Consider the following 22273-nt stretch of genomic DNA (forward strand, 5'->3'; position numbering starts at 1 on the left):
GATCGCTGGGCAGCGCGGAATCGGTGGGCCGAAGGGCCTGTTTCCGCGCTGTATCTCTAAATCTCAAAAAAATCTTGCAACAGGACTGCATGTGGCCATTACAAGGGGAAAACGTCCATGCCTATTTCAGTTGAGATCTCTTGCTAGAAAATAGTGTACTTGCCGTATATAAGTTAATATTGTCCACAGACCATTGTAACTTTCATTCTGATCGTGGTGTGGAATGTCCTCTTACTTTAATTGACCATGTTGCATTATCAATTTAGCCGCATGTGTACTCGTGATGATAGTAATTGGATGGTGAACAGAGGCACATGTCTACTTGGATTAGCAATATCAAATATTTGTGAACAGGAGGCTGATTCATCCTGTCAGTTCTCAAACTTGAAGTTTTGATACGGCAAATTTCCATTTCGAAAAGGTGCAGGCTGAAAGGTACATTATCTCAGCAAAATAGAGGAATAGAAGAAAATTTGTGTAGCAAATCCAGCCATTGTAATATTAAATAACATGGCAGTTCTACCTTAAATTTAAAATTAACAAGTACTGCAGATCGGTTTTGGTTTGTTATTGTCACACATACCAAGGTAATCATGTATTGTCTTTCTTGTTACCTTGTAACAAAACTTGTTACCTCGGTACACTTGACAATAAACTAAGTTTGCTTTATAGGTTTGCTTTAGTTTATAGCTTTGCTTTGCTTGCTATCCACTGGGTACTAGAGATCTGAAGTGAAAGCAGAAAATACTACAAAGCTGCAGATCAGGCAGTTGAGTTGTATAAAGGAGCTCAAAGCAAAGTGATGGAAATACTTGGCTGGTCAGTGAAGAGAAACAGTTCAAGTTTCAGGTTGATGACCATTCATCAGAACCGTGAAGGTGACAAACGTTGTTTGTGAATTGCAGGGAGGGTGGGGAAAATGATGTCTCTGACTGACCATGCAGATAAACTAAACAAGGTTATCGGGTCACAGTGAAAGGAAGCAGTTAGAAAGTGAGAACATAGACAAAAGGATGTAAGAGTTGGGAACTGCAGAGCGGGAAGACATGCCCGGCAGGTCACGCTGGGAATGTCCTCTGCTCCCAGACTCGGGATAAATGACAAGCAAGCAGAGCCAAAGTCACAGGACGGCTGATGCCGACAGAAATTGATTAACTAAAGCTGTAAAATTCAATGTGTCAGGAAAGCTGCAACGTGCCCAGGCAGTAGATGAGGTGTGCTATTCCCCAAGCTTGTGTCGGGATTCGTAACTGCATAGGAGGCCGATAGGTCAGAGCAGGATGGAGAATTGAAGTGGCAGGCAACATAAACTTTGATTTTTCACTGGAAAGAGTGGATTTTTTTAACAGTATTCTGTTTTCAGAATTGTTAGCTTTATTGCACCTTTAACTTTGGAGTAAACTATCTCCTTTACAATCCTCGAGTGCCCTTGCTCCCACAAAACCATCCACTCTAACTTGTTTGGTCATCCAGAGAAATTGTCTTCCATACACATCTATGGTGGCATGATCTGTTTTTGTTTGCCATTCTATAAACTTTTGTGCTGCATTTGCCAAAATGCCTTTTGAAGAAACATCATCAGAATGATGTTTTGGATGCTTTCATTAATCTGGTGGAATTTGAGCTACATGCATTTTTTAATGTAGAAACGAGTAACTGTGGATGCTAGCTAATACGCAAAAGGACAGTGCTGGAGTAACTCAGCAGGTCGGGCAGCATCACTGAAGAACATGGATAGGTGACGTTTCAAATTGAGACCCTTCAGGCATTTCTTTATACAGGATATGGATTGTGCAAAATGCAATCAGCACAGGTGTTGAAGATAATAAAAATAAATCTTTATCCTTGTAAAAGCTGCTGTTCAATTATTGGTAGAAATCTAGCAATTGCGAGTGTAATTTCTGGGAGCTTCTTTAATCTTCTCCCAGAAGGTTGAAGGGAGTAAAGGAAATGGCCAGGGTGGCAGGCATTATTGATGATACTTCCAGCCTGAAACCATGAGAGCAAGACTGGTTGCTGCCTATTTGCTTCTTAGTGGACTTGCAACAGAAATCAGCTGTGCTCAGATGCTGTATTAAATGATTCTGACGATGCCAACCAACAAATAAACTCTGGATATTGCTAAATGTGGGTACAATTGGAATGTCATGCGTCTCGACTCTGAATTGTAGAGCCAGTGGCTCCTGGTGATCTTCCAATTAAGCAGAGATGGAATATGGAAGTGGGAAAGTCGCCAAGGAGATGACTAACGTCTCAAATAATTGTTTACTAGGTTCACTTTTTCAAAATGATGATCTAGGATTTGCTGTTCAAGACTATTGGCGTTCCAAACCTTGCACAGTTTTAAGTCCTTAAATCTGGAAAACAAAAGCCTATTTCAATGATTTGACTTTTTTTAATACAATCGTACACCCTGGGGCCCAATCCTACAAGGGACTCATAACATCTGCATTGTGAGTCGCAGCAACCTTTTGATGTGGGACAAGAGGTTGGAGGACACATTTCTTCTCGATATATTCATATATTGAGCACTATGTTTTACAACTGGTTTTATGAACTGGTTTTACAATGTTTTCAGGGTGTGTTGCATTTTTCTTCCAGAGTTATTAATGGGTTGCCTTAATTACTGCAAGCTCTCATTACTGAAGGTAATTTTATGTCCATAAAGTCTCTCCCCAAATATTTCAACATGGTGAATTCCGCCATCTCCAGTTAGTTGTGTTAGGTATGTCATCTTCATACTTAAAATGTTAGCCCAGGGTTTTATTTTTCCTTTTTGATGTTGGTGAGAATTATTTATTGGCTAATCGACAATATAATTGTTCTTGTACCTCCAATCCCCTCCCTTGAACTTGTCTATCACAACTAAAGATCAATCCATCTATGTCTCGACTACTCGTGGACTGGGCATCTACAACTCTTTGAGGTGGAGGGAACCTCCAAATTAAAAGTGCAAAGATATTTCTTCAACTCTGGCTCACATGTCAGACCCCTTCATCCATGATTGCTCCTAGTAAGTCATACAGCACAGAAGCAGGCACTTCTGCCCATTTGTCCATGCCAACCAAGATGCCCATCTACACTAGTCCCATCTGCCTGCATTTGGCCCATTTCCCACTGAACTTTTCCTATCCTTGTACATGTCCAAATGTCTTTTTAAATGTTGTTCGAATACCCGCAGCTTGTTCCAAATTACCCACCACCCTCTGTGTGGAAAAAGTTTCCCCTCTGGTTCCTTTTAAATCTTTTTCCTCTGGCCTTAAATGTATGTTCTCGGTTCTTGATTCTTCTACTCTTGGTAAAAAGATTATGTGCATCATCCTTTTCCATTTCCCCTCATGATCTTATACGCCTGTAAGATCACCCCTCGTCCTCCTGCACTTCAAGAAATAAAGTCCCAGCCTGCCCAACCTCTCCCTATATCTGAGGCCCTCCAGTCCTATCAATATCCTTGTAAATCTTCGCTGGGCTCTTTCCAGTGTAACATTTTTTTTTAATAGCAGGATGGCCAAAACTGAACACAGTACTCCAAAATGTGGCCTCACCAACATCTTGTACAAGTTAGTTCTAGATCTTGCAGCCTGAGCAAGTAGCTGCTTTAAACTTCTAATGTCTGAAAATAATACATTCCAACAAGATCACTCACTGCCTTCAGACACTCCTCTCATTCCAGTAATCAATTTGAAGAACTTGAGTATACTCCTCTTAAAGCAAGTCTCCCCTCCTTAAACTGAACACTGCTGCTCAGTTGCACTTAATCCTAGACTTATCATATCATATCATATCATATACATACAGCCGGAAACAGGCCTTTTCGGCCCTCCAAGTCCGTGCCGCCCAGTGATCCCCGTACATTAACACTATTGTACACCCACTAGGGACAATTTTTACATTTACCCAGCCAATTAACTTACATACCTGTACGTCTTTGGAGTGTGGGAGGAAACCGAAGATCTCGGAGTAAACCCACGCAGGTCACGGGGAGAACGTACAAACTCCTTACAGTGCAGCACCCGTAGTCAGGATCGAACCTGAGTCTCCGGCGCTGCATTCGCTGTAAAGCAGCAACTCTACCGCTGCGCTACCGTGCCGCCGCTTATAGTTGTTGCCAGACACTTATTGTAATTCCTTGTGAAACAAAAAGGTTTAAATACAATTTACTTATTGATTGCTTTAATAAATTCTTTAATTTGTATGCAAAAACTACCAAATCCTTTCCACGTATTAATGTCTTGCCTTCTTCAAGCCTACTTTTCCTCCCTAATAGATGGATAATCCTGACTTTATCCATTGCCTTACACAAATGACTAAACATGCAATGTCACATCCTTTTGCAGCCTGTAATGTAATTGTAGACTTGTGTAACAGGGGGCTAACATTTAGCCTGCATCCACGTGGAAAACATGAGCTATTCACCGATTCCTTCTGTCAAATTTTTTTCCGACTCTTTATAATTCAATTACATTTCTGTATCAGCATTTTAAAACTGAAGCCCCCCCCCCCCCTTGTGCAAGAGTTTCAGAAATGCAAATCCAAATCTAGGCTGCAGTTTGAAAACTGTACTGAGGGAATGTGGCACAGTCCATCGGGTGGGATATTAAATGTGTTCTTCTTACTTTAAGAACACAAGATCCCACAGCCGTGCTTTGAAGATACATGAACACTTATTTAAAGCACAGGTCTATTTATTTATTTTCATTTAGAGATACAGCGCGGAAACAGGCCCTTCGGCCCACCGAGACCGCGCCGCCCAGCGATCCCCGCACATTAACACTATCCTGCACACACTATAGACAATTTTTACATTTACCCAGTCAATTAATCTACATACCTGTATGTCTTTGGAGTGTGGGAGGAAACGGAAGATCTCAGAGAAAACCCATGCAGGTCACGGGGAGAGCGTACAAACTCCGTGCAGACGGCGCCCGTAGTCAGGACCGAACCTGAGTCTCCGGCGCTGCATTCGCTGTAAGGCAGCAACTCTACCGCTGCGCCACCGTGCCGTTAAAGTTCCTTTGACCACAGTTTATCACTTAATGTTATCGGAATAGATTAGTTATCACCAGTTTCTTGTTTATGGTGACAAGAAACTAAAGACGCTGAAATCGCAAGTTAAAAAACATAATGCTAGTGGAACTCAGTGGGTCAGACAGCATCTGTGGAGGGAATGGACAGTTGGACCCTTCAGTCTGATGGAGCAGAGGGGGAAAATGCTGTTGTAAGACGGGAAAATCCTGTCGTGATGAGTGGATACAGGTGAAGGGACTTGGTTGCACATTTGTTGTGAAAGCTTGTGTGCGTGAAGTAGCTCTACATAAAAATTGGAAAATCTTAAATATGAATCTTGAATACAACATGGTGAGTAATATTGATTTTCCTATAAAAAGAAAGGTAGAAGTATAATGCAAAAATGTGTGATAGGATTGACAGATAACTAACAACAGTTTGGTAAAAGTAAATGCTATTTTTCAGAAATTCTGGTCAGCATTTTCAGAAAGCAAAATTTCAATGCGAAAATGTTACATTCTAAGCATGCAGGAAATTTAACGTTTATTTGCTGCACTATCACACGATAAACAATGCAAACTACAAAAAGGAATCTACAGTTTGCTGGCAAAGTATTTAAACATGTGCTGTTTACCAGTGCCACTGTGGAAGATGGTCACTTTATTTTAGTCTTTAATTACAGCATTTCTGTTTTCTTATAAAATACTGTCGCTTTGGCATGGTTTCAAAGTTGCAATTTTGCTTTTCCATCTTCTTTGCACTTTACTTTCCCGCCTTGCTTTATATATATTTTAAACTTGAATACATTGCGCTTGATCATCAGTATAGATTATAAATCACTGAGGTCCAAGTGCTTAAGATTCCCCATGTAGTTGACCCATCTGTAAAATGGCCTGTAGGTGTAGTACATCTGGCATTTCGGCCACTTGTTAAAGTGCTGCAAGTTATGGCACTAATTAAAAACTGTTGGCATTTTGGGGATTAGCATTGACAAAGGTTTGGTAAATTCAGTGTTTGGATAAATGGATTTTCAGGTTGGCAAGCCTTAGCTATTGGGAGGCCATAGGAATTGGTGCTTGGCCCACAACTAATTTAAAATCTGTGTTCAGAACTGAAGATATCAAGTGTGTTGCAACCAGATTTTGTTGATGAGGCAAAGATGATTTAAAACAAGCAGTGAGAAGGTCAGCCAGATTCCATAAAAGAAAGCATGGATAAAGTTAAACAGTTGGGCAGAAAGGGGGGTAGATGGAGTACAAAGTTAGGAAATAGGAGGTCAACATTTTAGTTGGATGAACAGAAAAAGTGTTTAATTGGAGAAAGATTGCAGATGTTGTGACACGGAGGGACTTGGGGTAATCTCAGACATGAAACACTGTTATCGTGCAGGTAGGGCAAGCTAGTGGAATGTTTGTGGCCTTTGTGGCAAGGAAGTATAAAACCAGGAGGTCTTGTGGCAATTGTACTAACTGTGAGAGAGTGCTCTTCCTTGTTGGCTGCAACCTCCCCCCATTGACAAACTGTACACTGCAAGGGCCAGGAAGCGAGCGGGCAAGATCATCTCTGACCCCTCTCACCCTGGCCACAATCTCTTCGAAGTACTTCCCTCTGGAAGGCGACTCCAGACTGTCAAAACAGCCACAGCCAGACATAAAAACAGCTTTTTTCCCACGAATGATAGTTCTACTCAATAACCAAAGTCTGTAGTCTCTTTTTTGCTCTGGTTTATTTTCACCCACATGTTTAGACCGTAATGTTGTATCCTTATTGTTTTGATGTGGTTATGCTTTATTCTTAATTGTTAACTGTATGTTTGTGTTGTCATTTGTGAGTGGAGCACCAAGGCACATTCCTTGTATATGCACATACTTGGCCAATAAACTCATTCATTCATTCATTCATTCATTAACTTGTTTGTCTTTTCCTATCGTGAAAAGAAAGAAATAGTTTAATGGTCTGACATTTCCCAGCATATTGTTGAAATGGCACTGGCTGCTTCCAAGACAAGTTTCGTAACAGAGTTTGCAGTGTTGTTATGCAGTTGCCCATTTCTACCACCTTGACAACACTGGGAGTGTTGTTAAACCCCTGTCCCACTTAGGCAATTTTTTTAGGGGACTACAGGCGGCTAGGCTGTCACCACACGGTCACCGGGGTGTCGCCTGTACGGTCGTGAATCGTCTCCAAAGAGTCGTAGCGTCTTTCTGGTCACCGCTGGATTTTCAGAATGTTGAAAAATCTTCGCCGACAGTGGGTCTGAAGCCAATTAGCTTGACGTCTCCTGACGTGGGCGCTGTCGTAGGTTGTCGCCAGGTGACGTAGGTTGTCGCCGGTGCTAACTTCGGTGAATTCCATTGGCGACGACCTACGTCAACCGGCGACAGGTACTGGCATCAAAACCGGAGGCCAAAATGACGTGAATTGTCTTCAGTTGTCACCGACAGGGTCGTAGCTTGTCGCGGGTGGACGTAGGCTGACTTCGGTTGTCGTAGGTGGACCTCCTACTCGCGACGATTGGGTTGCCGGTTGTTGGTAGCTTGCCGTAGCTTGACGTCGACTAGGTGGTAGGTGGTTGTAGCTTGTCATAGACATTGTCGTAGGGGGGGTCCAGTCCCCGGTTTTTCGGCGACCTGCTACGACTATGACAGTCGCCAGCAGTCACCTAAAAAATCACCCTTTACTCACTCCGGCTGCTGAGACCACAGCATACTTGTGTTTGCCATGAGCAGCCTAGCAGTCTGTAGAAAGTAGGGGCCTGGTCCTTTGAAACTGGAGTACATCAGGATGTGCTTAATTGTACTATAAATAGCTGCAATAGGCTAGGGGGTGGTTATAGTTACTAAGTCAAAGACTGCTTTTTAAAACAAGCTCTCCATTTCATTTTGAGGTATAAGGCTTATTGTGTACACAAGCAAACAGCTCTTGCAGCTACAAAAACAAACACTTGTGTGCACACAGTTGGAACTGAGGACAAAGCCTGAGGCTTATCTTTTGTTTAACAGTTGCCAACATAGCTTTAGTGAAGGTTCAAAAAGATCACTCTTTGGAAAAGTGATCATTCAAATGAACAGTGGGGATTTGACTGCAAAGGCATTCATTTCCATAGGGAAAGATTATTCATTAAACTCTGGCCATCGGAATAAAAGGTGTGGATTGTGCAAATCCCCACTGTTGGACTCGCCAGTATCTGCTGTATGCCACTGACTTGGATCTGAAATTCAGTATGGACAAGGGGTGGGTGGTGAAGTGGGTTGAGGCAGCCCAGAAAGTACTGAAGGACCGGTACTTATTTAGCAGGAAAATGGCTGCAGATGCTGGTACAAATCGAAGGTATCACCAATAGCTGGAGTAACTCAGTGAGTCAGGCAGCATCTCAGGAGAGAAGGAATGGGTGACGTTTCGGGTCGAGACCCTTCTTCAGGGTACCAAGTGCCACTACCTGCTGAGGTTCCACCTGTCCCCGGTGTTGCGAAGGATGGGCCTGGCGCAGATGCCACGCAATGTGCAAGTCAGCTGGACATTGCCGCACCATCTGTCGCTCGTGGAAAGGTTCACCGGACCAACACCTTTGACCACAAGTCCATCGGGCAGTGGTCAGCACGGAACATCCTGCAGGCACTGCAGGGGAATGACTCCATGGATCCTGTGGCGTGGTTCCCAGAGCAGACTGCCCAGCTTGTCTAGCAAAATGCCTCATCGCCAGAACTCACCAACAAGCACCAAGACCTGGCTTGGGTGGTGGTGAGGGGAGCCCTCCCAGTCAGATCCTTCCTGCACCGCCGGAACCTCACTACCAGCGCATGCTGCCCTCGGGACGGCTGCTATGGAGAGGAGACGGTTGCCCACTTTGCAGAGTGTGGATTTGGAGAGGTTTGCAAGGGTCCCTGTCATGATTTATTCCGAACAGCTCCATCACAGAGGACTGTGTGATTTACGGACTGTTCCCAGGGACGCATTCAGAGACTGACATCGAGTGCTGCTGCAACTTGGTGAAAGGCGCTCGTTGGTCTGCCCGAGCTTTGTTGACCTCCCAGCGGAGCGAACTGTCTGTCGGGGAATGTTGCCGACTGGCCCGCTGCAGACTGCAGGAGTACGTGCTGAGGGACGCACTGAAGCTCGGTGCAGCCAACGCCAAGGCTCTGTGGGGGAGGACCACAATCTAGGATCCTTCCGCTGCTGGACATGGGGGGGCAGGGTGTGGTGGAGACGCCCCACAAAATAAGGGAAGGAATTCCACGCCAGTGGGCCACATGAGTGGCAAGGATAGGGGTAAAATTGTGTAATTTGTGTAATCAGTATTGAATGTGGGTATAGCCTCCGAGAATGTTAGGTGGAGATTTGTGAGGATCATGTACTGTATATATTTATTTCTCGAATAAAGTATATTTTGAAATGTTAAAAATGGACACAGACCCTGCAGCCCATTGAGTTGGCACTGACCATCGATCACCTGCTCAAACTAGTTCTCTATTATCCCACTTTTGCAGCCACTCACGACACATTGGTCAACGTGGGTTGTTTTTAAATGTGCTATACAAATAAAATTGACTTGACTTGACTTGACTTGACATTAGAGACAATTTACAGAGGCCAATTAACCTACAAACTCGCACGTTTCTGGCATAGGGAAGGAAGCCTACACGGTCACAGGGAGAATGTACAAACTCCACGCAGACAGCACCCAAGGGCAAGATGGAGCATGGATCTCTGGTGCTGAGAGGCAGCAGCTCTATAAGCTGTGCCACAGTGTCAGTCACACATTAACTTGAAGCAATTTGGATAAACAGTGACAAATTTTTGACTGCAGGAAAATGTAAGGCAATATGCAAGTACTAACTTCCAAATTTCAAAGGTGGTGTATGGCTAACCGTAAGGAACAGCAGTAGGATTTGCAGGGCTACTGGATCGGATCACATCTCTGCATTCCTGCCATGTGGCATCGTGCATAGTAATAGGCAATTATAGCTAATGGAGGAGATGGTTCCGAGTATTCACCATCTTCAACAATGTCAGGGTTCAACAAGTGCAGCCCTGTGGTCATGAACTTGACATTGTTTACCCAAATTGCTCTAGTTAGTGTTTCAGCTATTTCTGGGCTGCTCCAACACTGTGTGTGGGGCCATTTTCGGAAATGCTGAATGGGTGATCTTCCTCGGTATTCTTTTGAGAAAATAGTTTCCCTTCATTACAAAAATGGGTCTTTTGCCAATTTGATGCACTCCAAGCGATCTAAAGTAATGACCAAGGATGTAGCAATAGCTATGGGATTGCACGCCGTCCCACCTGAAAGACTGAAAACTTGCTCCACCACATATCAAGCTGTTCCTCTATACAACACTGCCATCTACTTGATAATGTGGGAAAAATGCTTGGTATATCCTATCCACAGAGCACGACAAATCCAGTCTGGCTAATCATCACCTATTCTGTCTATTTGCAATCATTAACAAATTGCAAGAATTTAACTCTGCTTTGCACTCAATAGCATCCTGCTTACTGGTACTTGCTTTGCATTTTCTCTGGATGTCTCGGCTCCAGATTTCACTCTGGTCGTGGCCCAAATTTGGACCAAAGGGGTGAATTTTATGAGAGCAATGTCATAATTGTTTTTAACATCAATGCAACATTTGACAGAGTGTAGTGTCGATCCATTCTGATAAACTGAAGACGGAGGGTTTCAAGGGGGAATTGCTTTCCTGTTGAACTTGTCCCCTGCATAACAAAAGATGTTTGTGATCACGGGATGCTCGTCTTCTCCGTCCCAAGAAAGTCCCAATTCATCAAGTCAAGTCAAGTTTATGTGTCACATACACATACAAGATGTGCAGTGAAATGAAAGTGGCAATGCCTGCGGATTGTGCAACAACAACAAAAATTACAATTACAGCATCTATATACTAAAACTCTCGTTTGTTATCTTGTTTGTGACTGAACTTCAGCCAAAACGGTACACGGTAGCGTGACAATTTTATGCCCCCCTTACTCACCATTGTCACTTTAGTGATAATGCAAATAGTCTTGTTGAAATCAGTGTTATATTTTTTACGTTATTTACATTTTAAAGTGTAAAAGGAGGGGGGAGTGGGGGAGAGGGGAGGGGGGGGGTTGAGGAGAGAGGGGAGGACAGGGTGCTGCACCAATGCAGGAGAGGTTTGGGCCCAACAGCCCAATTTTTACTTTGTCTAGTAAAAATTAAAATTAATACAGAAAAAAAAATGTAGTCCCTGGAGTTATAATAGTTAACAGTCCTGAAGGCCTGTGGGAAGAAACTCCGTCTCATCCTCTCCGTTTTCACAGCATGACAGCGGAGGCGTTTGCCTGACCGTAGCAGCTGGAACAGTCCGTTGCTGGGGTGGTAGGGGTCCCCCATGATCTTGCTTGCTAGGCTGAAGCACCTTTAGTGAATGAAAATTGAAACCAAAACTGCAGATGCTAGTAATCCAAAATAAAAATGGAAAATGCTGGAAAAACTCAGTTGTCCTTTAACTGTGGAAAACTTAAGTTTGTGTCTGATTCCAGGGATCCGCTACAGCTTGGATGTCAGTGTGGATGAAGTCAAAGCTCTAGCCTCTCTGATGACGTACAAATGTGCAGTGGTCGGTAAGTGCTGTGACCTGTTTACTGACTCTCTCAAAATTACTTCCGATATTGAATGTTTAACCCCAGTCATAGTGCCACCCAATTTTTTTTAATCTCTTTGGAAAAAAATTACCTCTGGAATTATCTTTTAAATAAGCTCTGAAAAATGTTTTGCAGATACTTGAAATTAATTTTCCAATTAATCAACTTGGAAGATGCAGATTGGAAGTTGTACATTTCTCCCCTTTGATCAACCCCACCAACTAATTGCATGATGAATTGGTTCAGATTGCAAAGATTCTTCTCTGTATATTATCAAAGTGGCCTATCTCTTCTCCTTTATTGTAAGCACTCGATGCTAAGTTTATGCAGTGGAAGGCTTATGATATACAGCACCAATGTAGAAACGTTAATGAAAACTGTTAATTATCTGCTATGTTTTCTGATTCTGGAGTGAATTGTGGAAGATTGACTAGTTTAATCACTGAATGGCCACAACCTCTGTCTAGTTTTGAAGTTTTTATATTTCAGCTTTTTGAGAAGTAGTCTGAAGCAGGGTGGTTGGTGAAGGGGAGAAGAGATTAGGAGAATTATACTTTTAGTTTGATTCTATACCCATGTGCTTCTGTTCAAACCTCTCTTAACATCTGATATCTCTTTTTTTTCCTCTTGATTTACCTGTGCTCTAGATGTTCCCTTTGGTGGTGCTAAAGCTGGAGTAAAGATTAACCCAAAGGTGTACTCGGTAAGTATTTGCTGGTCAGTTTTCTTGCATGAATTCAATTTGAACTTCTATAACCAGTCTCATGTCGGTTGAAAATCAGGTAATTCCTTATTTGTAAAACAGTCCAAAATAAAAATCATCCTTCTATCTGCCCCCTATTTTGCATCATTCAGTTAGGTTCCAGTGAGTGTTGATGTGCTTTTAGATAGGCACATGGTTATGCAAGGAATGGAGGGATATGGATCACATGCAAACAGATGAGATTGGTTTAACTTGGTATCATGTTCAGCTTGGACATTGTGGGCTGAAAGGCCTGCTCCTGCACTGTATTGTTCTATGTCCTATGAAATTGTCAAAACGGAGATTGTCTACTGAGGCAGAATGAGATTTGTTTTTAAAATGACTATTTAAATGTCTCCAGTGGGTGGGGTAAAATACTTTGACATGCAAGAACCAGACAGCATGGGTTTAAGGTGATGGGGGGAAACATTTAATAGGAACCTAAGGGGGCGACCTTTTTTACACAAAGGGTGGTGGGTGTATGGAACGAGCTGCCGGAGGAGATAGTTGAGGCAGGTACTATCTCAATGATTAAAAAACATTTGGTCAGGTAAATGGCTAGGATAGGTTTAGAAGGATATGGCCAAATGCAGGCAGTTGAGAGGCTAGTGTAGATGGGGAATTTTGGTCGGCATTGGGAAGTTGGCCAAAGTGCGTGTTTCCACATTGTATGATCCTATGTAAATCTCTTTCATTAAAAAAATTACTTACATTTTTATATAGTAAATCTGTCAACAGTGAAGTACATCTGAAAATATGAAGATGGGTCGGAAATATTATTTTAAGTAGGTGATTAGAAAGTAGCCTGTTCCCATAGCATTTTAAAAAAAATAGATAGACTTTAGCTTATTATTTTAAAACAGTAAAAAATACTTTAGGATGCCTCAGTTGCACTAATTTGCTATTTCTAAAATTAAGTTTTGAATTAGTTAATTGGGTAAAAAGTAACGCTTTGTCCAATATATCTTGTCAAAAGTGGTTCACATATGATTGAATCATAAAATTGATCTTATAAACAAGTCTCATTCCAGTTTGTCCGTCATTTGCACTGTCCAATACTGACCAACTTTCTGCACTGTTGCAGGATGCCGAATTAGAAAAAATCACAAGGAGGTTTACTATTGAGCTGGCAAAGAAAGGATTTATTGGTAAGTTTGTGAATAATTCTTCTGAATTTGCCCCAATGCAAACTGTGAATTGTATCTGTTGTTCCAATGTGCTCATAAGGCAACCAGCACTATAAACTACCCTATTCCCTCTGGGTTGCATTCAGCAGCACTAGAGCAAACGAGAGGTGGTTTGGTATGCATTTCACTTGAGACGTGCTTGCCACTTTAATTTTCTGCCCGTTGGGTTTGTGATGGATCTCGACCATGGAATAAGAGATGAAGAGCATTGCATAAATTTGAGAGGAAAAATATACCACCTGGGCCAAATGCCAACTTCGGCGGTTAAAGGAAGGCTAGATTATGATGATCAGCACTTTGGGTTGGGTGAAGAAGAATTCCGTGGGAGAATGGGGATCTGTAGTTAATGGAGGGCTTGTTGAGGGAGGGGAGGAAAGTGGTGTTGGGCAGAGGAAGCTGGTATGTAGAAGAATCCAGGAATGTGATTTGATTGGGGGGCGGGGGGGAGAAATGACTTTAGCGGTCAAGGAGCAGCTGAAAGGATTGACCTCTGAAATGGTGGATCGGCAGAAAGGAACCGTGCCTCTGTTTTGGGAGGTTGGTGGGGGGGGGGGGGGGTGGGGTGATGCACGTTGAGGACTTTGGAGCCTGCCTCCAATTGAGAATGGGCCAGTGGAGAGCAAGACCGAGACAGGAACCCAAATGCTCGAAAGGTTAAGTAAAGGTCCCAAATCAAATGCTGTATAGCTTAACCGTGTATTATCATATCATATCATATATATACAGCCGGAAACAGGCCTTTTCGGCCCTCCAAGTCCGTGCCGCCCAGCGATCCCCGTACATTAACACTATCCTACACCCACTAGGGACAATTTTTACATTTACCCAGCCAATTAACCTACATACCTGTACGTCTTTGGAGTGTGGGAGGAAACCGAAGATCTCGGAGAAAACCCACGCAGGTCACGGGGAGAACGTACAAACTCCTTACAGTGCAGCACCCGTAGTCAGGATCGAACCTGAGTCTCCGGCGCTGCATTCCTAACTTGAGCCGAATTTACCCAAGTTCTCCAACATTGTTGGAAAATGAACATTGCATGACATTGCCACATGCCACAGAATTTCTGGAGTGATGCTAAATCACCTGAAGAGGTGGTTGGTGTATTTCACTGCAGGAACCATGACTCTTTGAAAGTGTGTTTAGGGGTCAAACGTCTCCATGAATATAGGAATGGACATTTTGGTTCAGTAACGTAAGATGGGTCTTATTGCACATTGGATAAATAGAGATTCAATGGAGCGTGGGCATTCAATAAAGAGACCATTGGATTAGCCAATGTTATATGTTAATATGTTAATATATTGTGAAGAAGTGTGAAGTGTGGCCGTCCTGTTGGTAAACCAAGACAGCAGTTAAATCTAGAAATAAAACAGTTGTCACAGCAAGATGACTGGTTTGTCCTAAGTACTTAAGAGTCTCCCCCTCATTTTGAAATACTTGCGTTATCATGCAGCTACTTGCTGCTGTATTTTCTCTTTTTGTAATTGTAATCTTCCTCCTTGCTGAAGTAAGTGCAGATTACAGACATGTTAGAAGCCTGCAATCAAATTGTGATGTGCAGAATGTTGGGAAGGCCTGGAATGAAAATAGAACTAACCAAGTTACATTAATTTTTATTCCCTTTTGCTTTGTCACAGCCCACATGTCAGTACCTGCTGGATTTGCTTAATGTAATTCTTTCCAGTGGCACTTAGCACACTGTCAGAGCCAGCCGAACCCGAACCTGGTGTTCACTTGCAGCTCAAATTCTTTGTCTCCCTGTAACTCTGCAGTCTGTGACGAATTCCAATAGTTTTGTTCTTGCTGTAACTGAAATTAATAACACTGGATTGCAGTGGAATCTGGAATGTTGCCCTAAAACAATCTTGTCAGCCGTTTAGTGTAAACTTTTTACCAAGGAACCCCTTGTGATTCATTTCACAACTACTTCACCCGCTGGACCTTTTGCAATGTAAAACTTCGACAATTAAGGTTGTCAGACGTTATTTGGGAATCTATTGATCAGAATGGAGTCTTTATTTTCCTCTTCAATGGAAAAAAGATTCTTCTCACCATCTATTTACATCCACTATAAACCTACTGACTCCCACAGTTATCTGGACAGCACTTCCTCCCACCTTGCCTCGGCAAAGACGCTATTCTCTTCTCCCAATTTCTCTGCTCCCAATATTAGAATTTCCATTCTAGGGCATCGGGATGTCCTCTTTCTTCAGTAAACATGGTTTTCCTCCTTCTGTTATAGATTGATCCCTTCTCCTCTATCCCGTAGTTCTTCGGTTGCTCCCCCTCCCCCATAAGGTTCAAGGATAGAGTTCCCTTGTTCCTCTTCTTTCATCCCACAAGCCTTCGCATTCAACACAGAGCTTCGACATTTCCGTCCCCTCCAACGCGACCCCACCACCGGTCATATCTGCCCATCCCCACCCCTTTTTCCTTCTGCAGAGTCTGCACTCTCCACAACTCCTTGGTTCACATCCCTTCCCACCCAAACCACCACCTCCCCAGGTGTTTTCCCCTGCAATGGCAGGAGATGTAACATCTGTCCCAATACCTCCTCGCTTGCCTCCATCCAGGAACTCCAGCAGTCCTTCCAGGTGAGACAGGTTTACGTACCCTGCCTCTGATCTCATCTCACGCACCCGGTGTTCCCGATGTGGCCATTGTACATCTGCGAGACCAAGCATGGACTCGGCGGCAATTTTACTGAGCACTTGAGCTGGGTCTGCTTAGGCCTACTGGATCTCCTGGTTGCTAAACCATTTAAACTCCCCTTCCCATTCTGGCCATTCTGTCCTGGGCTCCTCCATTGCCAGAGTGAGGCCCCACACAAAGTGGGGGAACAGCACCTCGTATTCTGCTTGGGCAGCTTACAACCCAACATTGTGAATGTTGAATTCTCCAATTTTATCTAACCTACCAATTCCCCCTCCTTTTCTCTCCCACATTCCCCTTTTCTCTCCGTCCCTGTGCCCCACCTAGACGACCACCTGTTTCTCCCCCTCCTCCCTAACTGCTTTCCTCCCTCGAGCTTCGCAATTCACAACTCTTCAACCCTAGCTTTCTCCTCTCCCTCTTCCACATCAATCGGTTTGAAGGGTCTCGATCTGAAACATCACCTATGCATGTTCTCCAGAGTTGCTGCCTGCCCTGCTGAGCTACTCCAGCACTTTGTCTTTTTGTGTATCTGTAGTTCCTTGTTTTTACAATCTATTATCTTTTTTTGTGCTCCTATTTTGTTTCATTCACTTGAATATGCTGAAATAAATTTGTTTATGTTTTGCATGCCATAGACGTGAATCCTGCTGGAGTTTTCAGTATCCATAGTTACGTGGCCAGAGAGTAAATAGTGCCTGATTCCTACGCTGCCTGACATTCCCTTGGTTACTTTCCAAAAGTACATATCATGTACCAATTTGAAATAAACCCTGACTGACATCAAAATATGTCTTGTTAAAACTTGTGCTTGAAATATCGATTTAGCAATGGCCTGATTTGGTTCTCTATTGCAGCTAAAACCTATTGATTAAAACAGAAGCTAAAAGCTTTAAGGCACTGTAGTATTTGTGCAGAATCTTACTGTAGTGGGCCCCTTGTTTTAAGAGCTGTGGTTGCTGGATCTCTGTGATCTCTCTGCTGAGATTCCTTAGGTATAACCATTTTTAGCTGCTTCATTCCATTATCAGGCCAGAAATGGGAACGTTCATTCATTGTACAATTTCAGTATAATATGAAGCTCCTCAGCAAATGAAGCCACCTGTGCCTGCATGCAACAAGAACTAGACAATGTTTGAACATGGCCTGATAGTGGCATGTAACAATCGCGCCACAAAAGACCGGGGGGGAAAAAAACCCATGACATCTCCCGAAAGAGTCAAATCACCCATCCCTGATACTTTGAGGCATTATCGTCATTAAGTCCCCAACTATCATTATGGTGAGGATCTCAAATTCAATTGGACTAGTCCGATGTTTAAAGTGACTGAGTGTAGGTGTATTTTGGCGAATGAATAGTCAAAGGCCTGGATAGAGTGGATGTGGAGAGGATGTTTCCATTAGTGGGAGAGTCTAGGACCAGAGGCCATAGCCTCAGAATAAAAGGATGCACCTTTTGGAAGGGGATGAGGAATTTATTGTCAGAGGGTGGTGAATCTGTGGAATTCATTGCCGCAGAAGGCTGTGGAGGCTAAATCAATGGATATTTTTAAGGCAGAGATTGTTAGATTGTCAGATTAGTGATTAATATGAGTTTCAGGGGTGATGGGAAGAAGGCAGGAGAATGGGGTTGAGAGGGAAAGATAGACCAGCCATGGCGGAGTAGACTTGATGGGCCGAATGACATAATTCTGCTTCGAAAACTTATGAACATGAGTGATTCACTTTCAACAGCCCCAAAACCATTTTACCACCTACATAATTCAAGTCAAATATTTGATGGTATCGTTTGCTCTTGCCTGGATAAGTGCAGATGCAGCAATACTTGAAGTCCATGGAATCCAGCACTGTAATGGCACCCTCTCTCGCACAGTGGACATTAATTCCCTGCACCACTAACATACTTGCTGCTGTGTGTGTTCTCTACAAAATGGTAACCTGCTAAGACAGCACTGATGGCACCTCCCCAAGTCTAGACGTTCTGCCATCAAGAAGCACTGAGGACAGTAAGTGTATGAGCATGCCATCCCTTGGCAGTTCTCCTCTGAGCGAGTTGCACTATCAATGCTTCTTAATCCGTTAATGCCAATTCTGGTCGTACAGGCTATCTTCACCGGAGGACTGCAGTGGTTCAAGAAGCTGGCCCGCCCCCGGCTTGGTGGTAGTTGGTTGTGCAATAAAGAGTTTTTGGTGATGCCCGTATCCTAAATATGCACTTAGCTGGTGGTGAGCCACCTTGAATCACTGCAATCATCTAGTGAGGATATTCAGCGCTATTGGGAGAAGCTTTCACATCAGAGTTGTTTGAAAGTATTCATCCTATCTGTGGAACATAACAAAATCAACAAGTTTATTAAATGCTTGGATAATATGAAAAGTTAGAATGTGTTTGTCACTTGCATATGAGCTGACTCCAAACCGGACTGGATCAGCTTTTTTCCCAACTGTATAACGACTAATAGCCAGTTTTGACACAACACGTGTTGTGTGATTTATTATGTCACCATGAGAACGTTGAACTCGTCTTGCTGTCCTGGCAAAGTGCCCACATGTTTCAGCATATAATGGAGGTTAAGTTTGGCCATTAGCTACACAGCCTGAGAACAGTGGCTGTTCACATGGAAAGGGGAAAATGGCTTGAGGAGGAAGTCAGCAGAAGATGTATAACTGGGCTCCATTGTTGTATGGAGCCAGTTTTATTTTTTATTATGAGACCCTGTTCTATAAAGTGAGATGTAAAAAAATATTTGAAGATTAAAACTTGTGTGTTTGCCCTCTTAGGACCTGGTATTGATGTGCCAGCCCCTGACATGAGCACAGGTGAGCGTGAGATGTCTTGGATCGCTGACACCTATGCCACAACAATGGGACATCAGGTGAGTGGCCGAGGGGAAGTGAGTGGATGTGATCTGTTTTGCTTCTGCATCAATTCAGTAGATGAAATGTTAGAAAGTCTTTAATTATTCAAGACAAGGTTATTTATTGAAAGTGGATATGGATTTTACAATGGGCTAATTCTGACGTCCAGATTCTGGATTTGAATCTCTCATCAGCCAAGAAATTGCAGGGCATAAGGTGAGCAAAAGAGCATAGAAGTGGAAAAGGGTGTCAATAGATTACTGTCGTCAGTATCAGGCCTTTGATTAAAAGTGCCTCGATTATAACAAATAATTCAATTCTCTACCTTCATTTCCTCACTCATTTATTGTGATTTCCTTGGATCAAAAGATTAAAAATCCTACTGTTGAAAGTGAACCCAGTATTGATTGGTGTATAGTTCAGGGTGAGAAGACTACCATACTTCAGAGCACGGTGGTCTGAGACACTAATTGGACATCTGTTAAATAATCCGCTCGTTTTTATTCCATGAATTTTGATTTGGTGGATTCCATTTTGTAACTCCAGCCCTATTCCTTGTGGCAAAGGATGTACTCTTATCAGATTTGCAAATCCTTTGGCTACTTTCCACAAATTATCTTGTTTCATTTATGGGAGTACCAGCCTCAACAACCTTCTCTGGCAGTTTGTTCTATGCACCCACCACACTTTGTGTAAAAAATGAAGTTACCACTCAAGTTCCCATTAAATCTTTCCTCCCTCACCTTAAACCTATGTCCTCTGGTTCTCTCTAACCCTACTCTGGGCAAAAGACTCTGAGTTTACCCGATTTTATGCACCTCTGTAAGATCACCCCTCATCCTGTGCTCCAAGGAATAGAGCCATAGGCTTATCATCCCCCCCCCCCCCCCTCCCTCAGTCCCTCGAGTCCCGGCAACATCCTGATATATCTTCTCTGTACCCTTTCAAGCTCAACAACATCTTTCTTATAACACGGTGATCAAAACTGAACACACTACTCTAAATGTTGCCTCACCAACATCCTATATAAGTGTAACATGATCTCCCAACTTCTATACTCAAGATAAATAAATGCATATGCCATATACTTTTCCTTTCTGATCCAGCTACCTGAAAGAACATTCCCTTGAAATGTAGGGGGGGAAAAGTTCCAGTCTCAAAATTTCATCTGCAAAGGAGATTGGACTTGAGTCCCTTGGTAAAAAAACATCTGGCTCAGACAGTATTGAAACTAAAGTTAAACACTGCAATATTTGAAGGCACACATCGCACAAAGGAAGATGGTTGTAGTTGTTGGAAGTTAATCAGCTCAGGCTCAGAACATCACTGCAAAAGTTCCTCATGATAGTGTACAATGCAAATCTCCAAGCTGTTGCAGTGAATTTTCCTGAAGTAGGGTTGGCTGCGAATGATCACACTGTGGTAAATTCCATTCTCATCTCAGCAATTGAAACAGTTTGCCTGCTGGAAGGCAAGCATAACTTTCAGCCATGGGCTGATAGGTGGGGTCTAATATTTGCACCCCTTGATCCAGGCAATGCCTATCGTAAACAAATGCTTCCAGCCACCTTCCCTTGATATTCATTGCCAATTCCCCACTATAAAACAGAGCCTAATTCCTGAAACTCCCTCCTGAACAGCACTATGGGAATATTTCTACCTGATTCATATCAACACCCTAACAGCAATTAACAATGCACAATAAAATCTGGCACAGCCATATGATGCTTCGATCCTAATTAAACGAGGACATAAAAGTTATTGTTCCTGTTCACTGCATTTATTAGGGAGCTATATCTCAATGAAGAGCTGCTTATCCAGGTTTGCTAAGAACAAAGTTACAAGTGCATACAATTACAATGAGATTATAAACCTCCATAATGTTGGGTGGGCAAAAGTGGCAGATTCCTATCAAGTGTTTTTGAAAAATATACTTAAAGAAGAACGGTAATTCTTTAAACAGTAAGAGATTGCAAAAATCTACCATTCATTGTTTATTGCAGAAAGTTAATGTAGTTACAGCAAGCAATTAAATATGCAAATGCAATGTGTAACTGTTATAAATAGTTTTGTATCTATAGAGTTGGTAAAATTCTACCCAAAGAACTGTTCTGATATCTCTATCTAATGACCACATTTGCCTTGGATGAGGTGCGACCAAGATTGACTAGCCAGATTTCTGTGGTGAGATGATAGTACTGAAGGAAGTGAGAGTAGACGATGCGTACATGCCTGAGAGTGCGTTAAACTGAGAAGTGATTTTTGCTAAAATACCTTAAGGCCCTTTACAAGGCAGATGCTGTAGAAATGCTTTTCCCAGCAAGGAAAACTAAAATTAGCGATCAAACATTTAAGGCAGCAAAATTGGTGAATCACTCAAATTCTCTGTTTAATCATTTTGAAGATAATGTTGACAATTTCAGGAGACAATTAGGACATTGAATGAAGAAGTTGAGGTGTAGGATTAGACATGTAGAAACTAGGAACTGCTGACGCAGATCTTATTGAATGGTAATGTAGTTCAGTGCAAAATATCCCCTTTTATTAACCTCTCGGGTTCAAAACAATTTGGGGGCTTCTGCATGCCAACAGATGCACTGCAGCGGGCCGACACTTAAAGCTAATTAATTGCTGTAGTTTAGTTTAGAGATACAGCATGTAAACAGGTCCATCAAGTCTGCACCGACCAGCATATTAACACTATCCTGCACTAGGGACAAGCATTGAAACCAAGCCAATTAACCTTTGGAGGGTGGGAGGAAACCAAAGTTCTCGGAGAAAACCCACATAGGTCATGGGGAGAATGTACAGACAAGCACCCGTAGCCATGTTCGAACCCGGGTCTCTGGTGCTGTAGGACTGCAACTCTACCACTGTGTCACAATGCAAAGCCCAGTTACGAGTACTGCATATATTTGAACACTAAACCTGAGAAATGATGCATTTTCTTGGAAGGAATGAATAAGAAAATTGTTGAAATATTACATGGCTGCAAAGGGTAGAATGAGGCAAGATTGCATGGCATTTTCTGCTGTTTGGAAGATTGTGATTTGATTGAGAATCTTTGGGTACTGAACAGATTCATGAGTAAACAGATATTTAAACACTAGAAATTGAAACAAGGGGTCAAATTCAGACCTAGGCCATTCCAAAGTTGGGGAGAAAGCCTGTTAGGAAAATGTAGGAACAGAAGTCAACAATTTT

General features: G+C 42.7%; 1 protein-coding gene across 1 annotated transcript in view; it reads left to right on the plus strand.

Annotated features, from left to right (window-relative positions):
- Window positions 1–22273, plus strand: part of LOC144610033 (glutamate dehydrogenase, mitochondrial) — a 62301-nt gene that overhangs the window by 20140 nt on the left and 19888 nt on the right. The window contains exons 2-5 of the mRNA XM_078428503.1: window positions 11527–11607; window positions 12276–12331; window positions 13455–13518; window positions 18992–19086. Coding sequence (XP_078284629.1) covers window positions 11527–11607; window positions 12276–12331; window positions 13455–13518; window positions 18992–19086 — 296 coding nt within the window. The remainder of the gene's footprint in view (window positions 1–11526; window positions 11608–12275; window positions 12332–13454; window positions 13519–18991; window positions 19087–22273) is intronic.

This window comes from Rhinoraja longicauda, chromosome 35 (assembly GCF_053455715.1).
Source record: "Rhinoraja longicauda isolate Sanriku21f chromosome 35, sRhiLon1.1, whole genome shotgun sequence".
NCBI lineage: Eukaryota > Metazoa > Chordata > Chondrichthyes > Rajiformes > Arhynchobatidae > Rhinoraja > Rhinoraja longicauda.